Source organism: Trachypithecus francoisi, unplaced genomic scaffold (genome assembly GCF_009764315.1).
Source record: "Trachypithecus francoisi isolate TF-2019V2 unplaced genomic scaffold, Tfra_2.0 Lachesis_group13, whole genome shotgun sequence".
Taxonomy (NCBI): Eukaryota; Metazoa; Chordata; class Mammalia; order Primates; family Cercopithecidae; genus Trachypithecus; species Trachypithecus francoisi.
The window spans coordinates 899,687-924,593 of record NW_022681458.1 but is presented as its reverse complement, the minus strand read 5'-3'; the positions used below and the strand labels follow the sequence as shown (position 1 = coordinate 924,593).

The following is a 24,907-nucleotide window of genomic DNA, read 5'->3' as shown; positions in this document are numbered from 1 at the left end:
GCAAGGGTGTATGTTCTGCTCCACCTACTGGAGTTGGGGTCAGGGAGACAGCGATCGCCATGTCCCATCAGCCACCAAAGGGCTTTCACACCTCCTGGGGGAGTGGTCAGGCCCTCCTGTCTCTTTCCTGTGCCAAGGAGAGGGCCCCACCATTCCCCCATGACTCCAGGGAGGGACACACGTTCTGGCTATCACTCTGGTTTCTGAGTTTGTTTGGGTATGAGCTGTCAGTAAGACAGGGGATGTGGCTACTCCCTGCTTCTGGCTCTGCTGCCTGGGGGCAAAGGAGAGACCTGGGATGCCTGGGCCAGGTGCTCTGGGCTCAAGGAGGGCCAGCATCCGATGAGGAGGCAGGGCAGAGGGTGGGCTCCCCTAGCTCACTCCCACTCAGTAACGGGGGACCAGAGTCCCTTTGCCCTGGCTGTTCCTGCACAGGCCATTGCCTGCCCCACCCAGCCTCTTGCCCCAAGGGCCACTCCTGCACCGTGGGTGCTGCACACCCTTCCAGGCTCAGTCACAGCCTGCATCCTTGACAACAGCTCTTGTCACAGTCAGCCTGGAATAAGAGCCACCTATGGAGGGACTGTCCCCCGAGAGTGGGAGTGGGTTCTGTGCACTCCCGTTTGCCCCTGCCCAGCATATACACTCCTCCCTCCATTTCAGGTTTGCTGAATTAGACCTAGTTCAGATGGAGCTTCAGGTGGCCAGTCAGGACTGTCTGGCTAGGCCTCTTCCTTGCCTGTTGCCCGCTCAGAAACCTGCCTGCCAGGCCCCCCTGCCCTGCAGGCCAGTCGGGGATGGGGCTCAGTGTACGTCCCAGGGGTTTCTGTCCCATCAGGTAACGATAGCTAGGAGTCCATCATCCTCTCTACACCTCTTCACTCTAGCCCAATCCCCCTGTGACACCAGAGAGTGTCAAAATGGTGGCCAGTGCCAGGTGGAGAACGGCTCTGCAGTGTGTGTGTGCCAGGCTGGATACACTGGAGCAGCTTGCGAGACAGGTGAGTGGCCTGGCTTCAGGTTGGAGAGGGGCTCCTGCCTGTGGCCAGGTGCTGGGCACAGGGTGGTCGTGGCCTGGCTCAAGCAAAGCCCCACCTCTGCTGCCCCTCAGATGTGGACGACTGCAGCCCTGACCCCTGCCTGAATGGAGGCTCTTGTGTTGACCTAGTGGGGAATTACACCTGCTTGTGTGCAGAGCCCTTCAAGGGACTTCACTGTGAGACAGGTAACTGGCTAAGTGCCTGGAGCCCGCCATGGCTGATGGTGGCCTTGGGCCGTGAATACCACCACAGCCACCTTCCCCTTCCTGCCTCGCCGTCTGACTCACCTCACACCTGCCTCTGGGGCGGGGGATGCCTCTGCCCCCTTCCCACTCCCCAGCGCTTCCCGCTCAGCCTGGATCCTCAGCCACCAACTGCAGGGAACACAGGAAGCAAAGGATGGATGCTGCCTCCAAGGTGCTGTGTGAGGCTGAGCAGCCCCTTCCCTCTCTGGGCCTCGGTTTCCGTCTGTGAAGTGCCGGGAGGGATGACAAAGTTCCCAAGGCTCCTCTTCCAGCCTGGGTGACTCTTGGCTTTTTAACATCTTCCTTTCCTACTCTAGAACCCTCAGCACACAAGGGAAGGTAACGGGAATCAGAAAGAAAACTGGCCTTTCACTATTTTCTATTCTATTTTTTGTATTGTTTAACTGCTAGTTGTGACTTGTTAGAGGAATTTAAAGGCTAACTGGAGATTACAGCCCACAGTATAAAAATGGCTTTCGTGTCTGATTGTTGCACCCGCCTCCAGAGGCTCACCCGCTGTGCCGACCTCTGGACGCAGCAGGTGCTGCTTCTCTCCAGGGAGATGATAAAGACAAACTATTCAGGTTATTTTTATTTAAAAAATTAAGGAGGGAATTCTGTTTTGCTGCTCTCCCGCTGTGCCGACCTCTATGGACGCAGCAGGTGCTGCTTCTCTCCAGGGAGATGATAAAGACAAACTATTCAGGTTATTTTTATTTAAAAAATTAAGGAGGGAATTCTGTTTTACCCATAAGACACAGAGGATCATGAGCCCTCCATCAGTCTTTGCCGAGGGCATGGGAGGCCAGGGTGTGTCCTGAGGGGAGGGTGGTGCTCTGCAGGGCAGGAGTAGGAGGAGGCAGCCTCACCTATTTGGCTGCTTTAAAGTCACTGTTCCGTGTCACAGCTCACTTTGCCCAGATTGTTATCTAAATATCAGTGTATTTCCTTGAATTCATGTCAGGAAACAGATAAGGGGTTTCAAAAGATTTTTTAAATAAACCATGTTTCGTACAGAATAATAAGGCAAGTAGACGTGAATAATAAGAAACAGACTGGCTGGGTGCGGTGGCTCATGCCTATAATCCCAGCACTTTGGGCCCTTTGGGAGGCCAAGGCGGGCAGATCACTTGAGGTCAGGAGTTCAAGACCAGCCTGGTCAACATGGTGAAACCGCATCTGTACTAAAAATACAAAAGTTAGCCAGACGTGGTGGTGCACGCCTGTAATCCCAGCTACTCGGGAGGTTGAAGCTGGAGAATTGCTTGAACCTAGCAGGAGGCAGAGGTTGCAGTGAGCTGAGATCACACCAATGCACTCCAGCCTGGGCGACAGAATGAGTGAAGACTCTGTCTCAAAAAAAAAAAAAAAAGAAGAAGAAGAAAGAACAGACTGACACTTGTGCTAATGTAAGGGCTGATTGACTGTATTACAAGGCGCAGATGCTGACAGTCTAATCAGGTCTGACAGGAGGTTGGCCACAAATTGGAGACTATAAAAAAGAGTTTCTAGTCTTCTGCTTCTAGCCAACAAGAATTAACTGCTCTTGGAATTTCCCGCTCACTGTCATCACCTAGAAAAACAGACAAAATCTGTGAAACGCCTTGTTCAGCCATTGAACAACAGACAGCACAAGCCTGTCATCCCTGAGAAAAATGAATCAAATGAGGTGAGCCCTACAATTGCCCCAGATTCTGCCTGGGGCAGTTTCCAGGCCACTGTGCTGGGAGAAGGAACTGAGAGTCCAGCAGTCCCTCTGAATTGAGGAGATGAAGATCCTAGTTCAGTGGCTACAGGATGGTGCTCCTGAGGCAGGAGGGAACATGAGATCAAGAGGAGACCTCCCTGAATTTTGGCTCAGTATTATCGGGCTCAGGATGAAATCTGCAAGGCTGGGGAAAGAACCACTAGAAAGCAGTAAGTCAGACAGTTCCTGGAGCTCAAACAGGGCTGGTAATCTATTGTGTAGAGTCCTCAGTGGGGTGTCACTTTAGCAATGCTGAAATAAGACTAATGTCGACCTGCCCTCACAAATCTTAAAGCTTAAAAGGATCAATCTGATCCTAAGTCATTTAGCCGTATGCCAGAATGAAATCCTATACTCCTTAACATCAGTAATGTAACAGAATCCAGAACTCCAAAATACCCAGTCAAAAATTATCAGGTCTACAAAGAAGTAAAATATAACTCACAGCCAGGAGAAAAATAGATCAATAGAAATAAACAGTGATAGAACTAGCAGATACAACTGTGTAATTATCTGTTATGAATATGCTCCTATAATCAAGATTGTTGAGAGGGAAAAAACCTAATAAGAAGTAGAAGGTATTTTTAAAAACTTGCAGAGATGAAAAATATATCTGAGTTTTTAAAATACACTGAATAGTATTTGCAGCAGGTTAGATATTGCAGAAGGAAAGATCAATGAACCTGAAGAGTGAAACAAAACAATTCAAGATGCATCACAGAGAATAAGACTAAAAGAAAAAGAAGAGATCTTCAGCAGCATGCAGAATGGTATTAGGGTAATAGGATCCACGTATCTGGAGTCTGCGAAGGAGGATGGAGATGGGTGTGGAAAGGAGTGTTACAGGAAAAGTATGTGAAGAAATAATACCCAAATGCTTTCCAAATTTGATGAAAACTAAAACCCACATTTCCAAGAATAGCATGAAGAAAACCACACAAAGTCAAACTATAATCAAATTGCTGAAAACTAATGATGAAAAATCTCAAAAACAGCCAGAGGAAAAAGCCACATGACATACAGAGAAACAAGAATGACAACAGACTTCTCATCGACAACAATGCAAACCAGGAGACACTGGAGTAACACCTTTAAAGTACTGAAAGAAAAAAACCATCAATGTACTATAGTGTATTACCAGCAAAACTACATTTCAAAAGTTAAGCTGAAATAAAGACTTTTCTACACAAACAAAAATGAAGAGCATTCATCACCAGCATACCTGCATTACAAGAAAATGTTAAACGAAATTATTTAGACAGAAAAAAAAAAAAACTGGTACCAAGGGAAAATCTGGATCTACGCAAAAGAATGAAGATTGTTAAAAATGATAAATATGTAGGTTGAAGACTTTTTAATCCCTTTAAAGATAATTTTTAAAATAAAATAATAAGCTTATAACATGCAGAAATAAAATAGATGACTTCAATAACATAAACCAAGGTGTGCAAACTGTTTCTGTAAAGGGCCAGGTAGTAAATACTTTTGGCTTTGTGAGCCGTATGTTCTCTATCACAATTCAACTCTACCATTGTAATGTGAAAGCAGCCAGCCATAGACAATACATAAATGAATAGGTATGGCTGTGTTCCAATAAAACTGTACTTTAAAAAATTGATGGCAGGTAAAATTTGGTCTGTGGGTTATAGTTTACCAACTCCAATGTAAAAGGAAGAAATGGAAGTATAATATTGTAAGGTCCCTATATTATATAAAGTGGTATAATGTTGTTTGAAGGTAGGCTGTGTAAGTAAAAGATACACATTGTAAACCCAAAACAACAAGTGAAAAATAATAATAAAGAATTATAGCCGGCCGGGCGCAGTGACTCACGCCTGTAATCCCAGCACTTTGGGAGGCCAAGGCGGGCAGATCACAAGGTCAGGAGATCAAGACCATGGTGAAACCCCGTCTCTACTAAAAATACAAAAAAAAAAAAATTAGCCAGGCGCGGTGGCGGCGCCTGTAGTCCCAGCTACTCGGGAGGCTGAGGCAGGAGAATGGCGTGAACCCAGGAGGCAGAGCTTGCAGTGAGCCGAGATCGCACCACTACACTCCAGCCTGGGCAGTAGAGCGAGACTCCGTCTCAAAAAAAAAAAAAAAAAGAATTATAGCCAATAAACCAATTGTGGAGATAGAAATTGAATCCTAAAAATACTCAATCCAGAAGGCAGGAAGAGAAGAAAAGAAGAAAGAAGCGGGACAAGTGAAAACCAAAAGCGAGATGACAGGTTCGGTCTAGTCATATGGGTAGTTACATTAAAATTAAAATGAGTAAACATGCAAATTAAAAGGCAAAGATTGTCAGATTGAATTGAAAAGCAATACCCAACTATATGCTATCACAAGAACCCACTCTAAGTATAAAGACACAGATAATTGTAAAGTAATAGAATGGGTTTCTGTTCTGAGAAAGATAGAGTAAGCACAGTCTACCCCTGTCTCTCCCCCACTGAATACAGCTACAGTCCTGGACAGAATGCATGGAGTAGCTCTCAGAGGACTCTGTAAAGTCTGTAGTAGCAGGTGGATTGGGGAAGAAGACCAAGCTTTGAAGTGCCACCAAACCAGTGGTGAGTTTACCATTGTTTGTTTTTTGCTTCGGTATCCCCCCAGCCTGGACTCAAAGCCACCTCAGAACCAGAAGTGAGCATCCACATGGACAAAAAGAGTGCTCCAGGAGAAGCCCTCTAGTGCAGCTTAAGAAGCAGGGCTGACAGTGCAGAAGTTGAGGAGTCCTCAAGTGTCTTTAAACTGCGAGGGAAGAAACCTTCCTCTCCAGTTGGAGGTGCTGTGGTTTCAAAGGGGTTGGGTATTGTTTTTCCCTTTCCTGTTGTTTTTCCCTTTCTCTGTCATCCCATTACTTGGTCCCAGCCACGAATGCCATCATTATAAAAGTGGCACGGTAAGGAAATAAAAGCCCCAACTTTTTTGCCAGAGGACTGAAAAAGGTAGCCCCAGAAAACTGGAAAGTACTGGGGAAACTGTGGAGGGTGAATCTTGGGACAGCAATTCCATGAAGTTATTTATGAACTCCTGAGCTCCCCCAAGTTGGCGGAATCTGTGTAGTCTGATCTAAAATTTTATTGACAATGCCATTTATAATTTGACAATACAATTTATAATGGTATTGTCAATAAACCTCTAAAGTTGAAAGACTTTAGTATAAATCGAATAAAACAGAGAATTTGTATGCTGAAAAACTACAAAGTGCTGATGAAAGAAATCAAGATCAAGTAAATGGAGAGACATACCATGTTCATGGATTAGAAGACTCAACATAGTAAATATGGCAGTGCTCTCTAAATTGATTTACAGATTTAACAGGATTCCAACAGAGGTCTCAGCAGAATATTTTGTGAATGTAGACAAACTGCTTCTAAAATTTGTATGGAAAGAAAAAGAATTTAGAAAACCAAGACAGTTTTGATGAAGAATAAATTTTGAGGAATCACACTACTGAGTATTAAGATTTACTGTAAAGCCACAGTGATCAATTCAGTGTGATATTGGCAAAGGAACTGACACATGGATCAGTGAAACAGGAGAGGAAATTCAGAATTAAACCCAAACAAATATGGCCAATTAATTTTTGAAAATGATTTAAATCCAATGGAGAAAGGATAATCTTCTCAACAAATGGGATTGAAACAATTAGGTATCCATATATCTATATCTATATATCTATATCTATATCTATATCTATATATATATATATATATAGAACCTCAACTTAAACCTCACACCTTATACAATGATTAACTCAAAATGGATCATAGACCTAAATGGAAAAACATAAAACTACAATATTTTTAGAAGAAAACATAGGCAAAAAAAAAAAAAAATCTTTATGACCTGGTCTTAAGCAAAGTATTCTTAGATGATAAGACAGCAAAAGCATGATTCATTTTTAAAAAACAGATAAATTAGACTTCATCAAAATGTAAAACTTTTGCTTTGTGAAAGACACGGTTAAAAGAATAAAAAAACAAGCTACAGTCCAGGAGGAAACATTTGCAAAACTCATACCCAACAAAGGACTTGTGATCAGAATACATCGAGAATTCTCAAATCTCAACTGCGAGAAAACAACCCAATTTTTAAAATGGACAAAAGACTTGAACGAACACTTGGCCACAAAAGATATATATATGGAGGTGAATAAACGGATGGAAAAATATTCTTGTCATTAATGTCAGCCATTAGTGAAACGCAAATAAAAGCCACTACAAGAAATCACAACAAACCCAGTAGAGTGTCCAAAAAAAAATACTGACCTGGTGTAAATACAGAGCAACTGGAACTCTCACACATTTTTAGTGGAAATGCAAAATGGTTCAGCCACTCTGAAAACAGTTTGGCAGGTTTTTTTTTTTGTAAGGTTAAGTATATGCTTATAATATGACCCAGCAATCCCACTCCTTGGTGTTAACTCTAAAGAGATGAAAACTTATGTTCACACACAAATCCATATACAAATGGTTATATTATTTCTATTTATAATCACCAAACTCCAAAACCCAAATACCCTTCTCTGGGTGAATGGATAGACAAATTGTGGAACCTCTGTACAGTGAAATACTACTCAGTCATAAAAAGAATCAATTATAGATACATACAACAACTTAGATGGATCTCAGAGGTATTATGCTGAAAGAAGCCAGTCTCAAAGATTATATCCTGTATGGTTCCATAAATGCCATTCTTCCTAAAACAAAACTATAGTGATGAACAAATCAGTAGTTGCCAGGGACTGAGGGGTAACAGGAGCTCTGTGACTCTGAAGAGATAGACCCAAGAAGTCTTTTAGGGAGATGGAATGTCCTGCATCCTGATTGTGGTGGGGGTTAAACCAATCTATATATGTGTTAAAATTCATAGAGGTGTGGTGAATAAAAGTCAATTTTACTCTATACTAATTTACAGAGACACATTTTGAAAGCATATGAAGAAATTGAACATCTTTTAAAAACCAAAAAGTAGCTGGCGTGGTGGTTCACCCCTGTAATCCCAGCACTTTTTGAGAGGCCAAGGCGGGCAGATCATGAGGTCAGGAGATCAAGACCATCCTGATCAACATGGTGAAACCCCGTCTCTACTGAAAATACAAACATTGGCTGAATGTGGTAGCGCGTGCTTGTAATCCCAGCTACTCAGGAGGCTGAGGCAGGAGAATTGCTTGAACCTGGGAGTTGGAGGTTGCAGTGAGCCGAGATTGCGCCACTGCACTCCAGCCTGGCAGGAAAGCAAGACTCTGTCTCAAAATAATAATAATAATAATAATAATAATAATAATAATATAATATTAGGTAAACACTAATCAGGATAATGCTGCTGTAGTGGCTATATTAATATCAAATAAATTAAACTTTAGGGAATACTGCTGGGAATTAGGAGGGATCTTTTATAATGATAAAGGGGTCAATTCATCCAGAAGACGTAACTCTAGATATACTTGTACCTATTAACACCTATTCACATGAAGCAAAAGCTGACTGAACTGCAAGGAGAAATAGGTCCATAATTATTGGTGGAGATTTCGGCACTCCCCACTCAGTGGTTCATAGAACATGTCGACAGGAAATCTTCTCTGGTGCTTCTTGTTCTGTCCAGTCCTGGGTGGCTTCTCAGGTGCTTCTTGTTCTGTCCAGTCCTGGGTGGCTTCTCTGGTGCTTCTTGTTCTGTCCAAGAAAGGGGCTGGGAGATGCTGAGCCCCATGGGGTGCAGTGCGGCTACAAATCCATTTCCAGAAATAAGCTTCTGGCTTCAGTTCCACTTGGAAATGAGAACAGAGGTGAAAACCCAAATGTGCCATTGGAGCTGGGCGGGGAGACCACTCTCCCCACACTCCCTGCGTGGCCACTGGTGACCACTGTTCTTCTTGCAGGTGACCACCCAGTGCCCGACGCCTGCCTCTCGGCCCCTTGCCACAATGGGGGCACCTGTGTGGATGCGGACCAGGGCTACGTGTGCGAGTGCCCCGAAGGCTTCATGGGCCTGGACTGCAGGCAGAGTGCGTCTGGGCTGCAAGGGCTGCCGTTTTAGGGCTGGGGCAGGAGACCCAGGGAGGGCCCTCCTGTGGGTGCATGCGGGAAACACCCCGAGAAGAAACGTGTGAGGGTGCATACACTGCAGTTTGTATGGGAAGCTGGTCAGGAGCAGGGCGGGGTCTGGAGCGAGGGTGCCATCTTTCTGCGCCCCCACATGGGAGGCTCCTCCCTCTCTTCGTGGCAGGAGTCCCCGATGACTGTGAGTGCCGTAACGGAGGCAGATGCCTGGGCGCCAACACCACCCTCTGCCAGTGCCCCCCGGGATTCTTTGGGCTTCTCTGTGAATTTGGTAGGTGCCGAGGGCACCCTTCCTGCCCTGTCCCTGAGCATCCTCATCACCGGGAAATGAATGGTGGCTTGGGCTGGGGTCCACAGGTCCGGACTGCCAACCATTGGTTCTACCCCGACCCCAGGAGGGCCTGGCCACAAGAGTGCCTGAACCTGTTGGGGCCGCTGGGTCTTGGGAAGCCCCAGCCTTGACAAGGACTCGAGGTCTGCCAAAGACATGCGGGATATGGGATGGGGCTTCCTCCTTTCTCTCCAGAAATCACAGCCATGCCCTGCAACATGAACACACAGTGCCCAGACGGTGGCTACTGCATGGAGCACGGTGGGAGCTACCTCTGTGTCTGCCACACCGACCACAATGCCAGCCACTGTGAGTAGCTCAGGGATGAGCCTGCTGGGCTAGGGGCCCAAACAGAAGCCAGGGAGAAAGTGGTGGGTGAGGCAGGCGCAGGCCAGAGTCCCTGCTTCCCTTCTGACTCTCAGGAGAGCTGGCACCTGGGGGAGCCTCTCTCAATAGCCTTCCTGTAATATGGGGCTAGACATCTCCTCTGCCCCAGTGGAGTAAGCTCACAGGTGGAAAAGCACTTCTGCAAGTGTACAAGCACCGTGTGGTATCTTCCCTAAGCGCCAACACAAGCTATTAAAATATTTAATGCGGCCGGGCGCGGTGGCTCACGCCTGTAATCCCAGCACTTTGGGAGGCCGAGGCGGGCGGATCACAAGGTCAGGAGATCGAGACCATGGTGAAACCCCGTCTCTACTAAAAATACAAAAAAAATTAGCCGGGCGCGGTGGCGGGCGCCTGTAGTCCCAGCTACTCAGGAGGCTGAGGCAGGAGAATGGCGTGAACCCGGGAGGCGGAGCTTGCAGTGAGCCGAGATCGCGCCACTGCACTCCAGCCTGGGCGACAGAGCGAGACTCTGCCTCAAAAAAAAAAAAAAAAAAAAAAAAAAATTTAATGCATACATAATTAGGCACGTTAATTAAATGTGTCACTACTATATGTTTGTTAGTGTATAGATGGTTAATCGCTTGCATCATGTGTAATTATATAGAATAATGATATGATGCTGGCAGCGATGACAGGAAGGCATTTCTGTATCACAGCTCAGTCCTACCTCATAAAAGACAGAAGGGTGAGTTCTGCTAAAATTGAGAAAAGGAGAAATTCCAGGGAGGGGCCTTAGAGCCCACTCTGAGGAACCAAGATGCCCACAGAGTGTATTTTAAGTGGCCTTGGTTCCAGACAGGATGTCAGGGTAACCCTGGCAGGCAAGGTGCCCCGCCAGCCTCTTGCCGCCTGCACGGATGCGGCATAAGCTCCAGGACCACCCTCTGCCCCCCGCCCCCAGCCCTGCCATCACCCTGCGACTCAGACCCCTGCTTCAACGGAGGCTCCTGCGATGCCCATGACGACTCCTACATCTGCGAGTGCCCGCGCGGTTTCCACGGCAAGCACTGCGAGAAAGGTATGGCGGGCAGGGGCGCCGGCGTCAGCACCCTGGAGAGCGCCCGCGGGCCGCGGTTCCGCTTCTGCGGTCTCTGTCTCTGTTTCGCGAATTGCTGACCTCTAGAGCCTTGCCTGATGTGCTGCTCTGTTCTGTGTATTTGGAGGCCAGCACCTCACTGTTGGGACGGTTCTGATCTGCACCAGTGCCAGGCCTGCTGGTCCTTACCTTGCTCTTCTCAAGACAGGCTTCATTGCCTTCTCAGCGTTTTTCCAAATAGGTTTTAGAATCATTATATTAAATTTTATTTTAAAAATTTTCTTAGGATTTTGCTCAATCTAATTCAGTATGGACAATGTCGAATTTTATTACATGTAGCCGCTTGAGAGTAGAAGTGTCCTTCCGCAAGCACATTGCAGGCATAGCTGTCCCCATCAGGCCCTACCCAGGACTGTCCCTTCCATGCAGTTTGAAGCAACAGTCAGGACTCCCATCAGTGACCCCCAGACCTGTTTGGCATCTCAGTGGCCAATGCCCAGAGGGGGCTGCCTGACCCCAGAGTGGCCTGGCACCGTCTCCGGGGGCTCGGCCCCAGGCACCCCCGTAGCCTGGACTGGTGTGGAGCCTCCCATGGCCCCTCCCCTGCTCTGTTTCTTGTCCCTGAGGGAAAGACCCTGAAGCCTGAGCCCTGGACCCTGTGGCTCCCCCAATCCCTGCAGCAGAGGTAGAACAGGTTTCCAAAGAGAAGACTCCAACTGCTTGGTTCTTTGCAAGCTCTGACACGGTCTTTCTCTCTCAACACACTCCTAGGACCACCCTGAGGCCCTGCGTGGGCCCTACCCAGAGCTGACTCTGGCCCTACTCCAGCTCACACCTGCCAGTGGCATGAAGTCCACTGCACCCAAGGCGTGTCCTACCAAAGCCGACATCTCCTCACTAGGCCAGACTGCCAGTACCCAGTGTCCCTGCCCCAACGGTTCTGTGCCCACCCCAGGAACTGCACAGCCCTCCCCCAGGGTCCCAGCTTCTGTGAGCACATGGGCCACCAGTGTGGACACCTCTAACCCCAAAGGGAGTACAGAAGGGACAGGGATGGCTGTCCTCAGGGGTGGGGCAGCCAGAGCTTGGACGTGCAGCTTGGGAGGCCCCTGGGGGTAAGCGTTGGCTGGAGAGAAGCGAGCACAGTGGGGCAGGCCCCTTCTGCCGCTCAGAACCCAGGTGTCCAAGGATTCGGAGTTCCTCGCTGGCCCTTTGACAGGGTGATTGGCAAGGTGGCAGGATAGATGTGCTGGTTTAGCAGATGCCTTTAAATACATGCTTGGCGTCTGAGCCCCTTGGGAGCCCAGGAGCTGTTAGGACCCAGAGAAAATGTGGCAATGCCAATGCAGGTACGGAACACACAGAAATCCAGATTGACTGCTGGGGACGTTGATGTCATGGCGGATGAGACTCAGGCACTTCCTGTCAGGGAATACCTGTGTGCAGGAGGGAGGGAGTGCTGCACCTGCAGCAGTGGTGGGGCCGGTTCTCCACAGGGAGGGCGCAGCCATTGCCGGAGCCTGGGCAGAGAAGAGGACAGGCGAGCAAAGGGCCCGCCTGAGGCTGAGTTGGGGTCTCTGGCCTGCGAGCCCCACCGCAGTCTCCCCCATGTGTGTGGACCTGCTTGGTTCCCTCTGCAGCCGGGCCCCAGGGCTCAGTCAAGAAGCAGGCCCAGCCTGTCAGGCCCCACCAGCACCAGAGGACTGAGAAGATGCCAGGAGGGTATAGTGGCTCTGTGGAGCCAGCAGCCTGGCCCCGTTCATCTGCCTCTCTGTCCTTCTACACAGCCCGGCCACACCTATGCAGCTCTGGGCCCTGCCGGAACGGGGGCACGTGCAAGGAGGCAGGCGGCGAGTACCACTGCAGCTGCCCCTACCGCTTCACCGGGAGGCACTGTGAGATCGGTGCGGCCCCCAGGGGCAGGGGGGAGGGCAGGAGCGACGGGCTAGCACTGAGCTGGGACCCCCTGACACACCCTCCCTGCCAGCTGTGGGTCTGCTTCTCATGAAGAGGCCCCAGCTCTGGGATGTTGGGGAACCTGGGAGGGGCGGTGGGCTGCGACCCTTGACCTGGCTTCTGCTTCCAGGGAAGCCAGACTCATGCGCCTCTGGCCCCTGTCACAACGGCGGCACCTGCTTCCACTACATTGGCAAATACAAATGTGACTGTCCCCCAGGCTTCTCCGGGCGGCACTGCGAGATAGGTAAGGTGGGTGGGAGGCCAGACCAGGGCGGCCGGGGGTGAACCCTCTCTGCAGATGTGAAAACAGGCCCATGGGCAGGGCTGGTCCAGGCCCTGGAGGCGCAGGAGGTGGAGCTGGGCGCAGGAGGCAGGATGCCCCATGCAGTCCCGAGCCTTCGGGGAAGACATAGTGGCCAGGACCCTCCTGCATTCTGGCAGCCCCCTCCCCCTGCTTCCGGAGCCCATGTGTGAATGGGGGCACCTGCGAGGACCGAGGCACGGATTTCTTCTGCCACTGCCAAGCAGGGTATATGGGACGCCGGTGCCAGGCAGGTGAGAGGGCCGGGGGGCCAAGTGGGGAGCATCAGATTTCCTGCTAATCCCTGCAGAGCTGGGCAGGGCAGGAATGGGAAGAAGGAAGCACATATCACAGCAGCCAGGCCCCAGAAGTCAAGGCACCTTTCCCTGGCGAAGGGCAGTGTGGGAGCAGGACGTCTCTGGGCCCTGCAGCCAGGTTGGGCAGAGGGCAGAGCGGTGGGGAGGGGCCGGGAAGGCACAGGACTGTGCAAGACAGGCTGCTGTGCTTTGCAGAGGTGGACTGCGGCCCCCCAGAGGAGGTGAAGCACGCCACACTGCGCTTCAACGGCACGCGGCTGGGCGCGGTGGCCCTATATGCATGTGACCGCGGCTACAGCCTGAGCGCCCCCAGCCGCATCCGGGTCTGTCAGCCACATGGTGTCTGGAGTGAGCCTCCCCAGTGCCTGGGTGATTCTGCGGGCCCTTGGGGTGGGGCAGGTAGGGCCCACACCCTCCTCACCCTGCCAAGTGGAGGAGCACAGAGGCTGCAGGCCCAAGCAAGGATGCCCAGCTCTGACCTGGTCCTGCCCCTTCTCCCCTCAGTCTTCTGTCTGTGAATATGGCCCATGGGGTGACAGAGGTGATGATCACAGTCAACTTTGCTCTGGGCCATTCACTAAAGGCTTCCCTGTCCTCAGAGCAGCCCGGAGCAGGGGGTCAAACACCCAAATACCCACTCTGCAGATGCAGTAGCTGAGGCCAAGAGGTAGCCCAGGGGCTGAGTCCTAAAGAGCCAGATACAGGTTCAGGACCCACCTCCTACTCCTGGCCCCTTGAAGACTTGTGGAATCAAAACAAGATCCCCCTTCCCCCTGCAGCCATTTGAGGAGTGCATTGCCACCGAGGTCCCGCCCTGGTCTGGCTTGGGAGCTGGGGGTGCACAGCCTAGAGACAAGGCCCCCCTCACCGAAGCCCCTGGAGAAGTAGGGACATTAACACCCTACAGGTGCATCACATTACACCAGAGTCGTCCAAACTGTCCATCAGAAAGTCTGTGTGATGTGAGCTAGTTTTTATGAAGTAAGGATTTTAAAACAAGCTTCGGAACAGTGAGTGACAGCACCCAGATTTGAGTGGGGCACATAAGCACATCACTGTCCCCCACATGCCCCGCAAAGCCAAGGCCAACCTGCGTGGCCTCACTCAGGTGAAGAGTTCTGGGAACACCTGGCTTCAAGCATCCCTCCTTTCCTTCTGGGCTTTAAGCCCCAGGGTGAGCTCCTGACTGTCTTGGAGACGACCCCCCTCCCAGTGCTACTTCCCCTCCTATATGTTGCCAGATGAAAAGCCGATATCCTCAGAGAATATGAGCAACCAGCCAGGATATCAAGACACCTGAAAAGTATGATTGTCTCAAAAAATAATAATAAAAGTCCAGAAAATATGTACGATTGGAAGCAGAATTGCAGAAGACAGACTAACACAGGAGTTCAAGACCAGCAAGGGCAACATAGGGAGACCTCACCTCTACAAACAATTTTAAAAATTAGCCAGGGAAACTGACATTAATACCAATGTTAGCAAAGAAAAAAATTTTAAACTTGATTAATTAAATGTCTGACTTCAGAAGTTAGGAAGAAAAATACCAAATGATGCTGAAAAAAGTAGAAGGAAAGAGGAATAAAGGTAAAAGCTATAATTAATGAAGTAGAGATCAAAGATGCAAAAGAAAGGACAAGCCAAAATTAGTTCTTTGAAAAGCCTAATAAAGTCAGGAGTTCGAGACCAGCCTGGCCAACATAGTGAAACCCCGTCTCGACTAAAAATACAAAAATTAGCCGGGCGTGGCGGCGGGCACCTGTGGTCCCAGCTACTTGGGAAGCTGAGAGAGGAGAATAGCTTGAACCCGGGAGGCGGAGGTTGTGGTGAGTCACAATCATGCCACTGCACTCCAGCCTGGGCAACAAGAGCGAAACTCGGTCTCAAAAAAAAAAAAAAAAAAAGGAAAAAAGTCTAGAACCAACTCAAAGACCCAGCCAATGAGAATGGGTGAAGTATGATGTAACCACACTGTGGAATGTTACTCAGTAGTGAAAATCTATGAACCACAGTGAGCTGCGATGTGGAGTTCTCTTCTGTATATAATCTTGAGAGAAGACAATATATATCATGATGTACTATGAATAAAGTTCCTAAACAACAAAAACACATTCATTATTGTTTAGGCAATTTATAAAACTTTTTAAGCTAATTTTAATTATTTTACTGCCAGAAAACCTAATTTTTAAAAGACAAGGAGCCGGGTGCGGTGGCTCAAGCCTGTAATCCCAGCACTTTGGGAGGCCGAGACAGGCGAATCACGAGGTCAGGAGATCGAGACCATCCTGGCTAACACGGTGAAACCCCGTCTCTACTAAAAATACAAAAATTAGCCGGGCGTGGCGGCGGGCACCTGTGGTCCCAGCTACTTGGGAAGCTGAGAGAGGAGAATAGCTTGAACCCGGGAGGCGGAGCTTGCAGTGAGCCGAGATCCGGCCACTGCACTCCAGCCTGGGCGACACAGCGAGACTCCGTCTCAAAAAAAAAAAAAAAAAAAAGACAAGGAAATGATAAACCCAGAAATACTTATCACAAGAGAAGAGGAGGGTGCGTGGTCAGATGATCCCATTCACCATTCTGGCTGCCAGGGTGGATGCTAGTCCCAGATGTCACTAAGTCATTACTGTTTATTTACTTTTTAAGCATGAAATTAAACTTTTAAAAAATAAACATTTAAGTTCAGAAGCACAACTCCCACTTTAAAAGAAACCTGTGGTGAATCTTTTAGAACTAAGACTGGTGTCAGAGGTACTGGTTTCATAGGTGACTATTATACATTGAAAGGGCAAGATGGGACATGAGACATTTTCTGCCAAACCCCCGACGCCTTTGTCCTGTCGGCCTGAACCACTGGAATTAAGCCCCACAGTGTCTTCCGCGAGCCCTGGGCTGGTTGTGAGCCTGCCCTTCTCACTTCATAGGCACAGCCAGTCACTGAGCCCCAGGCCCACTGCCCTGCCCCGACTCCAAGGATATCCAGCCCTGGTCTCTGGCCTTTCCGAGCACGGATGATGTATCATCGAATTCTCTCTGGCCCCTCAGAACTAGTTTATCTGCATCTTAATTTGGCTTAATTGTGGCCACATTGCTTTACTCTTGGACTCTCTCCTCTCAGAAATTGATGAGTGCCGGTCTCAGCCGTGCCTGCATGGGGGCTCTTGCCAGGACCACGTCGCTGGGTACCTGTGCCTCTGCAGCACAGGCTACGAGGGCGCCCACTGTGAGCTGGGTAAGAGGGGCCCTGGCCCTGCTGGGGTGGCAGCTCCAGCACACTGGCCATGTGCCTCAGGCAGTGGGACCCCCGGAGAGGTCTCTGGATGGCTGGGGTGGCCACTGCATACTCTCTCAGGCCCCTGCCAGCTCTGACATCCAAGACAAAGAATTACCAGCATCCCTTCCTGCACCTCCCCAGGGGAGATTGAGAGCCCAGCTGAGAAGTGCTGGCCTGGGCTCAGGGCGCAGAGAAGGTGGGTGTCGCCGAGGGCAGGTCACAGCCTCTGATGCCTGGTTGCTGCCAGCCAGCGGAGGGAGGGGAGGCCTGCCCCGTGAGCCCTGCACACCCTTGTACCTTGCTAAGGCTCTTAAGCCCTGAGAAAGAAACGCGGGCTCCAGGGAAGGCAGGGCCCAGGGAGCCGTGCCCAGTCGTGGCCTTGGGTAGCCTCCCATTGCAGAGTGGCCTGGAGGAAGGCATGGCCTGGAGGTGGGGCTTTGCCAGCAGGCAGTGAAGGTGGCATGCCTCCCGAGGAGGGGTGGGTGTGGGGCTGATGGAAGAAAACGCACATGTCCCGAATAGTTACTCCCAGTTGGGGAACGGGTGACTAAAGCCCCTGGGAATTCACAGACTCCTGGGGCATGTAGGCGCCTCGGACCTAAACCAGCAACACCCTTGACACCCCTTCTCCGTGCAGAGAGGGATGAGTGCCGAGCTCACCTCTGCAGAAATGGAGGCTCCTGCAGGAACCTCCCTGGGGCCTATGTCTGCCAGTGCCCTGCAGGCTTTGTCGGAGTCCACTGTGAGACAGGTAGGGGCTCCCTCCAGTGGGCCCCACATGCAGAGCCTGGGCCTCTAGAAGATCAGAGAGGAGGTGGAGCATCCCCACATTCCCTGCTGGGCAGACCACCTGGGGAGAGGGACCCCCAGGGCTGCGGCCACCTTGGGAGGGAGGGGTGGAGGTGAGGGTGCTGGGGAGGGCTGAGGGGAAGGACCTGCCCACTGCCCCTCTCTCCTGGCCTCTGCCCCTAGACTCCTCCTTTCCCTTCTTCCCGCTGTCCTCTCCTCCCTCCCCCAGACTCCCCCCTTGCGGCTTGGGCCCACTCTCTGGGTGTTCTCCAGAGGTGGACGCCTGCGACTCCAGCCCCTGCCAGCACGGAGGCCGGTGTGAGAGTGGCGGCGGGGCCTACCTGTGCGTCTGCCCAGAGGGCTTCTTCGGCTACCACTGCGAGACAGGTAGGGCGGCAGGCCCGCCTGCCCCCCGCGCTCTGCCCGCTGCCTGGGAAGGCCCCTTCTCAGGCCGCAGGCCAGTGGCCCTCCGCCTGTCTCCCTTGGTCCCATGATGGTGCCTTCTAAACATCCCCATCTCCTGTGCTCACCCCACCCCCCGACACGGCTCTTCAGCCAAGGACACACCTGGGGTGGGGCCCCACGTCACACACAGGCCCTGCTGCCCTCAGACAGGCCAAGCTCATTGCACACCCAGGTCCGGCCCATTGCTGTGTTTCTCTCTGGAACATTCTCCCTAATCAGCCCCCAGTGAAATACCTCCTGATGAGGCCTCCCTGACCACTGACCTCCCCTCCTCAAGCAGGACTGTCACTGGGATGGTGACCTGGCCTGTCCTGGTCCAATGTCTCCTCCCCTCAGCCAGTCGGGCTGACGGCACTCAGCTGTGGAGGGTGGAGGGGCTGCTGGGTTGGGCCCCGCAGGGCAGTGGAGGTGACAGAACCGAAGGGAGGCAGTAGCTGTCCTGTGCCCCCCTCCCCTCCACACCCACACAGGAGGGACCCAGTGCCCCAGGAACAAGTGGGGGCCCCTGGCCATACCCCAACACACACTGCTGCTTTTTCCTCCCTCAGCGAGTGACCCCTGCTTCTCCAGCCCCTGTGGGGGCCGCGGCTACTGCCTGGCCAGCAACGGCTCCCACAGCTGCACCTGCAAAGTGGGCTACACGGGCAAGGACTGTGCCAAAGGTGGGTGGCGAGGGCACCTCTAGTGAGGGAGCCATGGGGGGTCCCCTCACCCCAGAGGGCCCAACGGTCCCCAAGGGCAGAGCATCTGGCCGCTGCTTGCCCAGGCCCCTTCCCTGAGGAACAGGGAGGGGATAAAACCCCTGGTGGGCTTGAAACACTGTCATACATGCAAAAGTGTGACCCTCCTGGAGGTACGTGGCCGGAGACAAAGAAGGACGCTGCCAGCAATGGCTGTATTAGGCCCAGGAGCTGGACCCAGCTGAGCCGCCGATGGGAGCCAGGCGTGCATGGTTGACAGCTGACCAGTCCTCTCTCCTTGTTTTGATCCAAACCCTGAAGAGCTCTTCCCACCGACGGCCCTCAAGATGGAGAGAGTGGAGGAGAGTGGGGTCTCCATCTCCTGGAACCCGCCCGATGGCCCAGCCGCCAGGCAGATGCTTGATGGCTACGCGGTCACCTACGTCTCCTCTGATGGCTCCTACCGCCGCACGGACTTTGTGGACAGGACCCGCTCCTCGCACCAGCTCCGGGCCCTGGCGGCCGGCAGGGCCTACAACATCTCTGTCTTCTCAGTCAAGCGCAACACTAACAACAAGAATGACATCAGCAGGCCTGCCATGCTACTGGCCCGCACGCGTGAGTATCCCCAAGCCTGGCCGTCCCTGCCCAGCCCCTGCCCCTCAAGGGCAGCGCTGGCCCCGGGCACCTGCAGGGCGGCTGTCGTGCCATCCACCTCCCTAGTTCTCCCAGCAGCAGGACAGCTGAGCTGGGGGTTGGAGGCACCGCCTTGCTGCAGACAGAGCACTGGGGAGACAGAGCTGTTCGGGAGTGGCCTCGGGTCCACAAGATACAAGCGTGGATCGGGGTGCATAGAATAGAGCCAAGAGTGGGAGCAGCACAACCCCCAGGCGTGGCGCTAGGAAGTGGGACTGGGGAGGAATGGGGGCTTCCCAAAAAGGTCCCTGGAAGGAGCCAGGGCAGGAGACGGGGGCCACGGGGGCGGGCTTGGACGGGCTGGGACTCTGGGGTGCTCTGAAGGCCTGGGGAGAGTTTGAAGGGCACCTGCTCACAGGGATATGTGGGCACTGGGATGTGCTAAGAAGAGGCATCCGTGGCTAATCGGGAAGAGCCATGGGGTAGGCCCTAGATGGAAGGACAGACCCAGAGGCTCCACCTGGAGCTGGCACCGAAAGCTGTGACCCCCTGAAGAGGAGTCCTAGGGAGGAGCCCCCTGAGAGCCTGAGCCGCCGAGAGGGCAGGGGGGCCGGGGTTGTGCACAGCCGGGGGGGTTGTTGCCACGTCGGGGAGCAGGAGATGCTGAGCGCTCTAGGGAGGGCATCAGGGCTTAGCTGGCTTGTGTGCTGCTGGGAGGGATTCCAGGGAGGAGAAGGGAGCCCCAGAACATGGCCGTGGACAGACAGGGGCAGGGCCAGTAGAAAGCAGAGGCTGGCCCTCCACTGAACCCAGGCGCATCAGCTAGAGCACAGGGGATCTTGGTACAGGCTGGGCAGGAACCAAGGTGGGGTGCAGGGCCATGGGGCCATGGGACTCTCACCCAGCACACTTGTGGCTTTCAGACACAGGAACAAGAATGGGGAAGGGGTGCTAGAGGCTCGAGGAAAGAGGAAAGGGTGCTCAGAGCACGGACTGCTGCAAAGTGGCGTGATGGGTGGGTGGTGGCCGGGGATTCAGTGAGGCCATCGCACCTGGCAGGGCCCTGCGGGGCGGCCATGTGAGTTTGGTGAAACTTGTGGGTAGCATGGCAGGAAGGCAGAGAGGAGCTCGGCGGCTCTCACAGGAGGAAGGCCTCCTGGCCACACCTGGGCCCCAGCTTGAGGCCAATGCCAAGGGCATTGCGGGACAGGCGGAGGCATTCAGGGCAGCTCGAGCCCACCCAGGGGCCCACAGGGGCCTGTCCTGCAGGAGTTGACCGCCAAGGGGCTGGAATTCCCAACACAGCAAGGACACAGAGCACACCTCAGCCGGTGGGGAGCCTGGATGTACGTGCGGGCGGCACTGAGCAGGTGTCAACAGGAGCTTCCAGGGACTGAGTAGGGGTGGCTCGCCTGGGCTGTTTTAGGAGGAAGCACCTGTGAGGCTGCCCTCGGAAGGTATCTGGAGCGAAGACGGAGCCCGCCCTGCCCGCTGCAGAGTGGGGGCTCCAGCCAGCCATGGTGGGTGGAAGGGACCACTGTTCACAGACTGGGGTGCTGAGTTGCCAGGAGCCAAGCGCTGCCCTCTGGGCTCTGCCTGGCGCATCAGCAGTGGCACTGGAGCTTTGGAGGAGACTGGCCGGGCGGGAAGCTAAGCTCACAAGTGGCCCCTGCCCTGTAGTCACCGGGAGCTCTGTGCGTCCGTCCTTCTCGGACGGTGTTACCCAGACCAGGCCCGGATGTGTGCTGTTAGACCAAAATAGTCGACTGGCGCAGAAAAGAGGGGAGTTCCGGGTCCCTCATGTCTAGAGGGACTCCGGCCCATCCCCTGCCATGTCACTGCCACATCTAAATGGAGGTTAAGACCCCTGCCTCTAGTAAAGCGGGATGGCCCACAACGGGCTCTGCAGCCATCAGCCCTGGAGGCCAGAGCCTGGGTGTCCCACTCAGCCCGAGTCCCCTGAGTAGCTGACGGGACACCCTCTCCAGGACCTCTCTGTGGCCCCAGCACCCTCCCAAGCCTGGTCTCATCTTGAGCCCCCGCCCTCCCCCAGGAGCAAGGAGGGGCCAGCACCTGCTAAGTAGCCCATTCCCCCTAGGACCCCGCCCTGTGGAAGGCTTCGAGGTCACCAATGTGACGGCCAGCACCATCTCAGTGCAGTGGGCCCTGCACAGGATCCACCATGCCACCGTCAGTGGGGTCCGCGTGTCCATCCGCCACCCTGAGGCCCTCAGAGACCAGGCCACTGATGTGGAAAGGAGCGTGGACAGGTTCACCTTTGGGTGAGAGGGGACACCCAGAGCATGGGGCTCGGGTGAGGGCAGGGGTGGGGGCTTGGGGACACGGGGCCCAGGTCTCGGGCACATTCTCCGTGTGTGGACTGTGCACCTGCCGCTCCTCACCCGGGCGGAGGCAAAGGTCTCAGGTGAGCCAGCCTCTGACCCTGGAGGCCTCACTCCTGCCTCATCTTATCAGAGCTGCCAAGAGAGGATACACCTTCGTAGTGTTTTAAAGTGTCCAAAAAGAGCAGGAAAAGCTCTGAAAACCTGGGAGCACACCTTCCACACAGATCATGAGAGTGACTTGGCCCCTCAGAGAGCAGCGGCCAGCGAGGGGAGATAGTAACAGCCCCGAGCTCTCCCAGGAGTCCCATAGTGGACCCCTGTGATTTGGTCACCAACCAGAGAGAAAGCTTTCGATTCGTGCTCAGCACAGGCAGGGGTGCCGGGAAAGACTGGAGAGCGGGTGGGAAGGAAAACTCTAGCCAGCAGCTTCCTGGGGCTGGGACAGTATTGGCCTCACGTTGCCCTGTGGGTTCCTGAGAATTTACATCAACTCACCTGTGCTGAGGGGCATCGGGCCTGCCTGTCCCCCATCCCTGCACAGCGACCACTTCCCCCTTCTCTGGCCTCTCCCATCTGAACACCGGCCCTCTGACAATACTGTAGCGGCCCTAGGCACACCCGATCCTCCTCCGCTTCCCAGACTATGTATGGGCTGGCTTCCCACCCTAGGAGCACACGGCTCTGAGGGCCGCGAGTGTGCCCCTCGTGGAGGTCGCCTGGGCCACCAGCAGCAGGACGACCTCCCCCCGGTCACCTCCTGACCGGGGGAGCTGTGGTCTGGCAGCTGAGTCACACACAGGTCCCAGACGTCCCTGTTCTCTCTTCGTCACCTCCTGCCCACAGGGCTCTGCTGCCTGGGAGGAGGTACACCATCCAGCTGACCACCCTCAGTGGGCTCAGGGGAGAGGAGCACCCCACGGAGAGCCTGGCCACCGCGCCAACACACGTGTGGACCCGTGAGTAGAACGGCGCAGCCCCTGGCACATGAAAGGCCGTCTTCTAGAAGCTCTGGCTTCCTTCCAGCCTCCCCTAGTCCTCTCCAAAGTGTCCACAACACCAGAAACCCAGCCCTGGCCTCCCAGACGTCTCTTCCACTGGGGCCATTGAGCAGGGGCCACTGGGCAGGAGCCATTGGGCTGGGCTGGGCCCTTGTGCTGGGACAGCTGTCCAGGGCAGTCTCCATCTCTAAAGGCTCTTGGTAGCTCCTCAGCATGAAGTTCCTACTGGACACTGACCAGAGGGTCAGAGGAACTCACTGGGCCAGGGATACCCACGCTGCCCAGGGCCCTTGCACCTTGCAACCAGCCCCCTCCAGCTAAGCTCCTGGTGTCACTAGGCCCACAACCCCTCCCCAGTGCATGGGAGGGGCGAGAGCACAGACAGTCAGCGCACAGGGGAGGGACGGTGAACCGGGCAGAGGGGAGGCTGCAGCTCCCTCCGTGATGAACAGAGGCTTGAGCAGGCCCCTGCCCACCTGTGCCCTCGGATGCTGCCCACCTGGGAAGGCACAGGAAAGGCTGGTGGGGTAGGGGAGTCTGCCCAGGGCTCCACGCAGCCAGGCTCAGGGAAACTGACAGTGCTGCAGGGAAGGCGCCAGCTGATGGGACATGGCCTGGGGGCTTCGCAGGGTGAATCCTAACCCGAGGGGAGGGTGGCATTGGGGGCCTGCAGGCCTCTTGGTTGGGAGATGCTGCCGTGCATGCTAGCCCACACCCTGCCTCAGTGCTGTACCATTCTCCATAATAAAGAACCTGGCTTCCAGCAAGGCTGCGGCAGCCCCTGTCAGGTTCTCAAACTGTGTTCTCGCCAGAAGACCCTGTGGGCACCCCCTCACCTCTCCCTGCTCCTGCCTCGTCCAGGGCCCCTGCCTCCAGCAAACCTGACTGCCGCCCGAGTCACAGCCACCTCTGCCCACGTGGTCTGGGATGCCCCGACTCCAGGCAGCTTGCTGGAGGCTTACGTCATCAATGTGACCACCAGCCAGAGCACCAAGAGCCGCTATGTCCCCAGTGGGAAGCTGGCATCCTACACAGTGCGCGACCTGCTGCCGGGACGGCGGTACCAGCTCTCTGTGACGGCCGTGCAGGGCACGGAGCTCGGGCCACTGCACAGCGAGCCCGCCCACCTCTACATCATCACCTGTGAGTGCTGCAGGCCCTGCGGGTGGGTGGGGGCAGTGTTTGCCAGCCCTCTATGCTGTTCAGGACTGACCTGGCCCTGCAGGGGCCTGGGATGCCAGGCAGACAGCCTAGAAACAGGACCGTGTTAGCAGGGGAGGAGTCTGTGTATGAAACCCACGAGGAAAGGAAGGACTCACGGGTGGGTGGCACCAACAACTGGAATAATAAGCACATGGAGCCTCAACGTGTGCCGGACCCCCCCGTAGATCCCAGACAGGCTGAGCGTCACCTGAAAACGGGTGCCAAGGGTGGCAGCGAGGAGGAAGCCCCCGCAAGTGGCCTTGCAGCCCAGGCCTGACCCATGAGGGGCCGCTGGACACAAACAAAGGGCCAGGAGGCCACGGGCAGGGGCCTGCAAGGAGCAGGAATGCTGGGGCGCAGAGGCACAGCCGCTCGGAGTGGGGACAGAGGCTCCGAAGGGCTCGCGTCTGCTCCCAAGTGCAGAGGTGACCCTTCCAGGCTCCACCAGTGTCCTGAATGCCCCACTTAGGTCTTCCAAGCTCACAGAAGGAGCTGTGGGAAAATGCAGGAGCGGAACAGAGAGAGAAGAAAGGGATGGAAACAAGCAGGGAGGAGTAGCCACAGCCAGACAGAGCAGAGCGGGGGCGGCTCCCCAGGGAAAAGGGGGCTCCAACCCCAGGCTCCTCCCCAACCCGTGAGGCTGTGCTGGGGACACGAAGTGCATGAGCTTGGCGAGTTCTCAGACCCAGTCCTGCCACCCCCACCAGCTTGGGGCCAAGCCCACCAGCCAGGTGGAAGGGGCAGGCTGGGACCTCCGTGAGCCAGCCTCAGTGTGAGAGGGGAGGGGGCTCACAGGGAAGGAGGACCCAGCCTAGGAGGCTGAAGAACACTGTTAGGGTGACAGGTTGCGCCCTCACTCTCAGGGCACATGCTGGGGTGGGGACTCCCAGCTGAAGTGTCCCATCCGGAGGCCAACTGGGGAGAACAAGTGTGTCTCCAGGGCAGCCTGGGACCTGAGTCCTAGCTGGAGGGCCCAGCCCCTTTTGAGTGACAGGGGCAGGGGCCTACATTCAGCCCCTGCCTCACGACTCCCAGGCCAGTGCATGCCTTTGTCGCGGCTGTGCGTGGCTCCTCCTCAGAAGGGAT

General features: G+C 53.9%; 1 protein-coding gene across 6 annotated transcripts in view; it reads left to right on the top strand.

Annotated features, from left to right (window-relative positions):
• Positions 1–24,907, top strand: part of SNED1 (sushi, nidogen and EGF like domains 1) — an 89,215-nt gene that overhangs the window by 39,096 nt on the left and 25,212 nt on the right. For 4 of the 6 annotated variants that reach the window (XR_004441475.1, XR_004441476.1, XR_004441474.1 and 1 more), the window contains exons 7-25: positions 888–1,001; positions 1,112–1,225; positions 5,495–5,605; positions 8,920–9,045; positions 9,267–9,371; positions 9,627–9,740; positions 10,723–10,839; positions 12,645–12,761; positions 12,944–13,060; positions 13,258–13,371; positions 13,630–13,803; positions 16,550–16,663; positions 17,343–17,456; positions 17,768–17,881; positions 18,508–18,621; positions 18,961–19,257; positions 21,374–21,557; positions 22,464–22,576; positions 23,480–23,761. Coding sequence is in view for 2 of the 6 variants with exons in the window: in XM_033229519.1 (XP_033085410.1) it covers positions 888–1,001; positions 1,112–1,225; positions 5,495–5,605; positions 8,920–9,045; positions 9,267–9,371; positions 9,627–9,740; positions 10,723–10,839; positions 12,645–12,761; positions 12,944–13,060; positions 13,258–13,371; positions 13,630–13,803; positions 16,550–16,663; positions 17,343–17,456; positions 17,768–17,881; positions 18,508–18,621; positions 18,961–19,257; positions 21,374–21,557; positions 22,464–22,576; positions 23,480–23,761 (2,655 nt within the window). In the remaining 4 variants the exon portion in view is untranslated. The remainder of the gene's footprint in view (positions 1–887; positions 1,002–1,111; positions 1,226–5,494; positions 5,606–8,919; positions 9,046–9,266; positions 9,372–9,626; positions 9,741–10,722; positions 10,840–12,644; positions 12,762–12,943; positions 13,061–13,257; positions 13,372–13,629; positions 13,804–16,549; positions 16,664–17,342; positions 17,457–17,767; positions 17,882–18,507; positions 18,622–18,960; positions 19,258–21,373; positions 21,558–22,463; positions 22,577–23,479; positions 23,762–24,907) is intronic. The other 2 variants (XR_004441477.1, XM_033229520.1) reach the window with 1 other exon arrangement.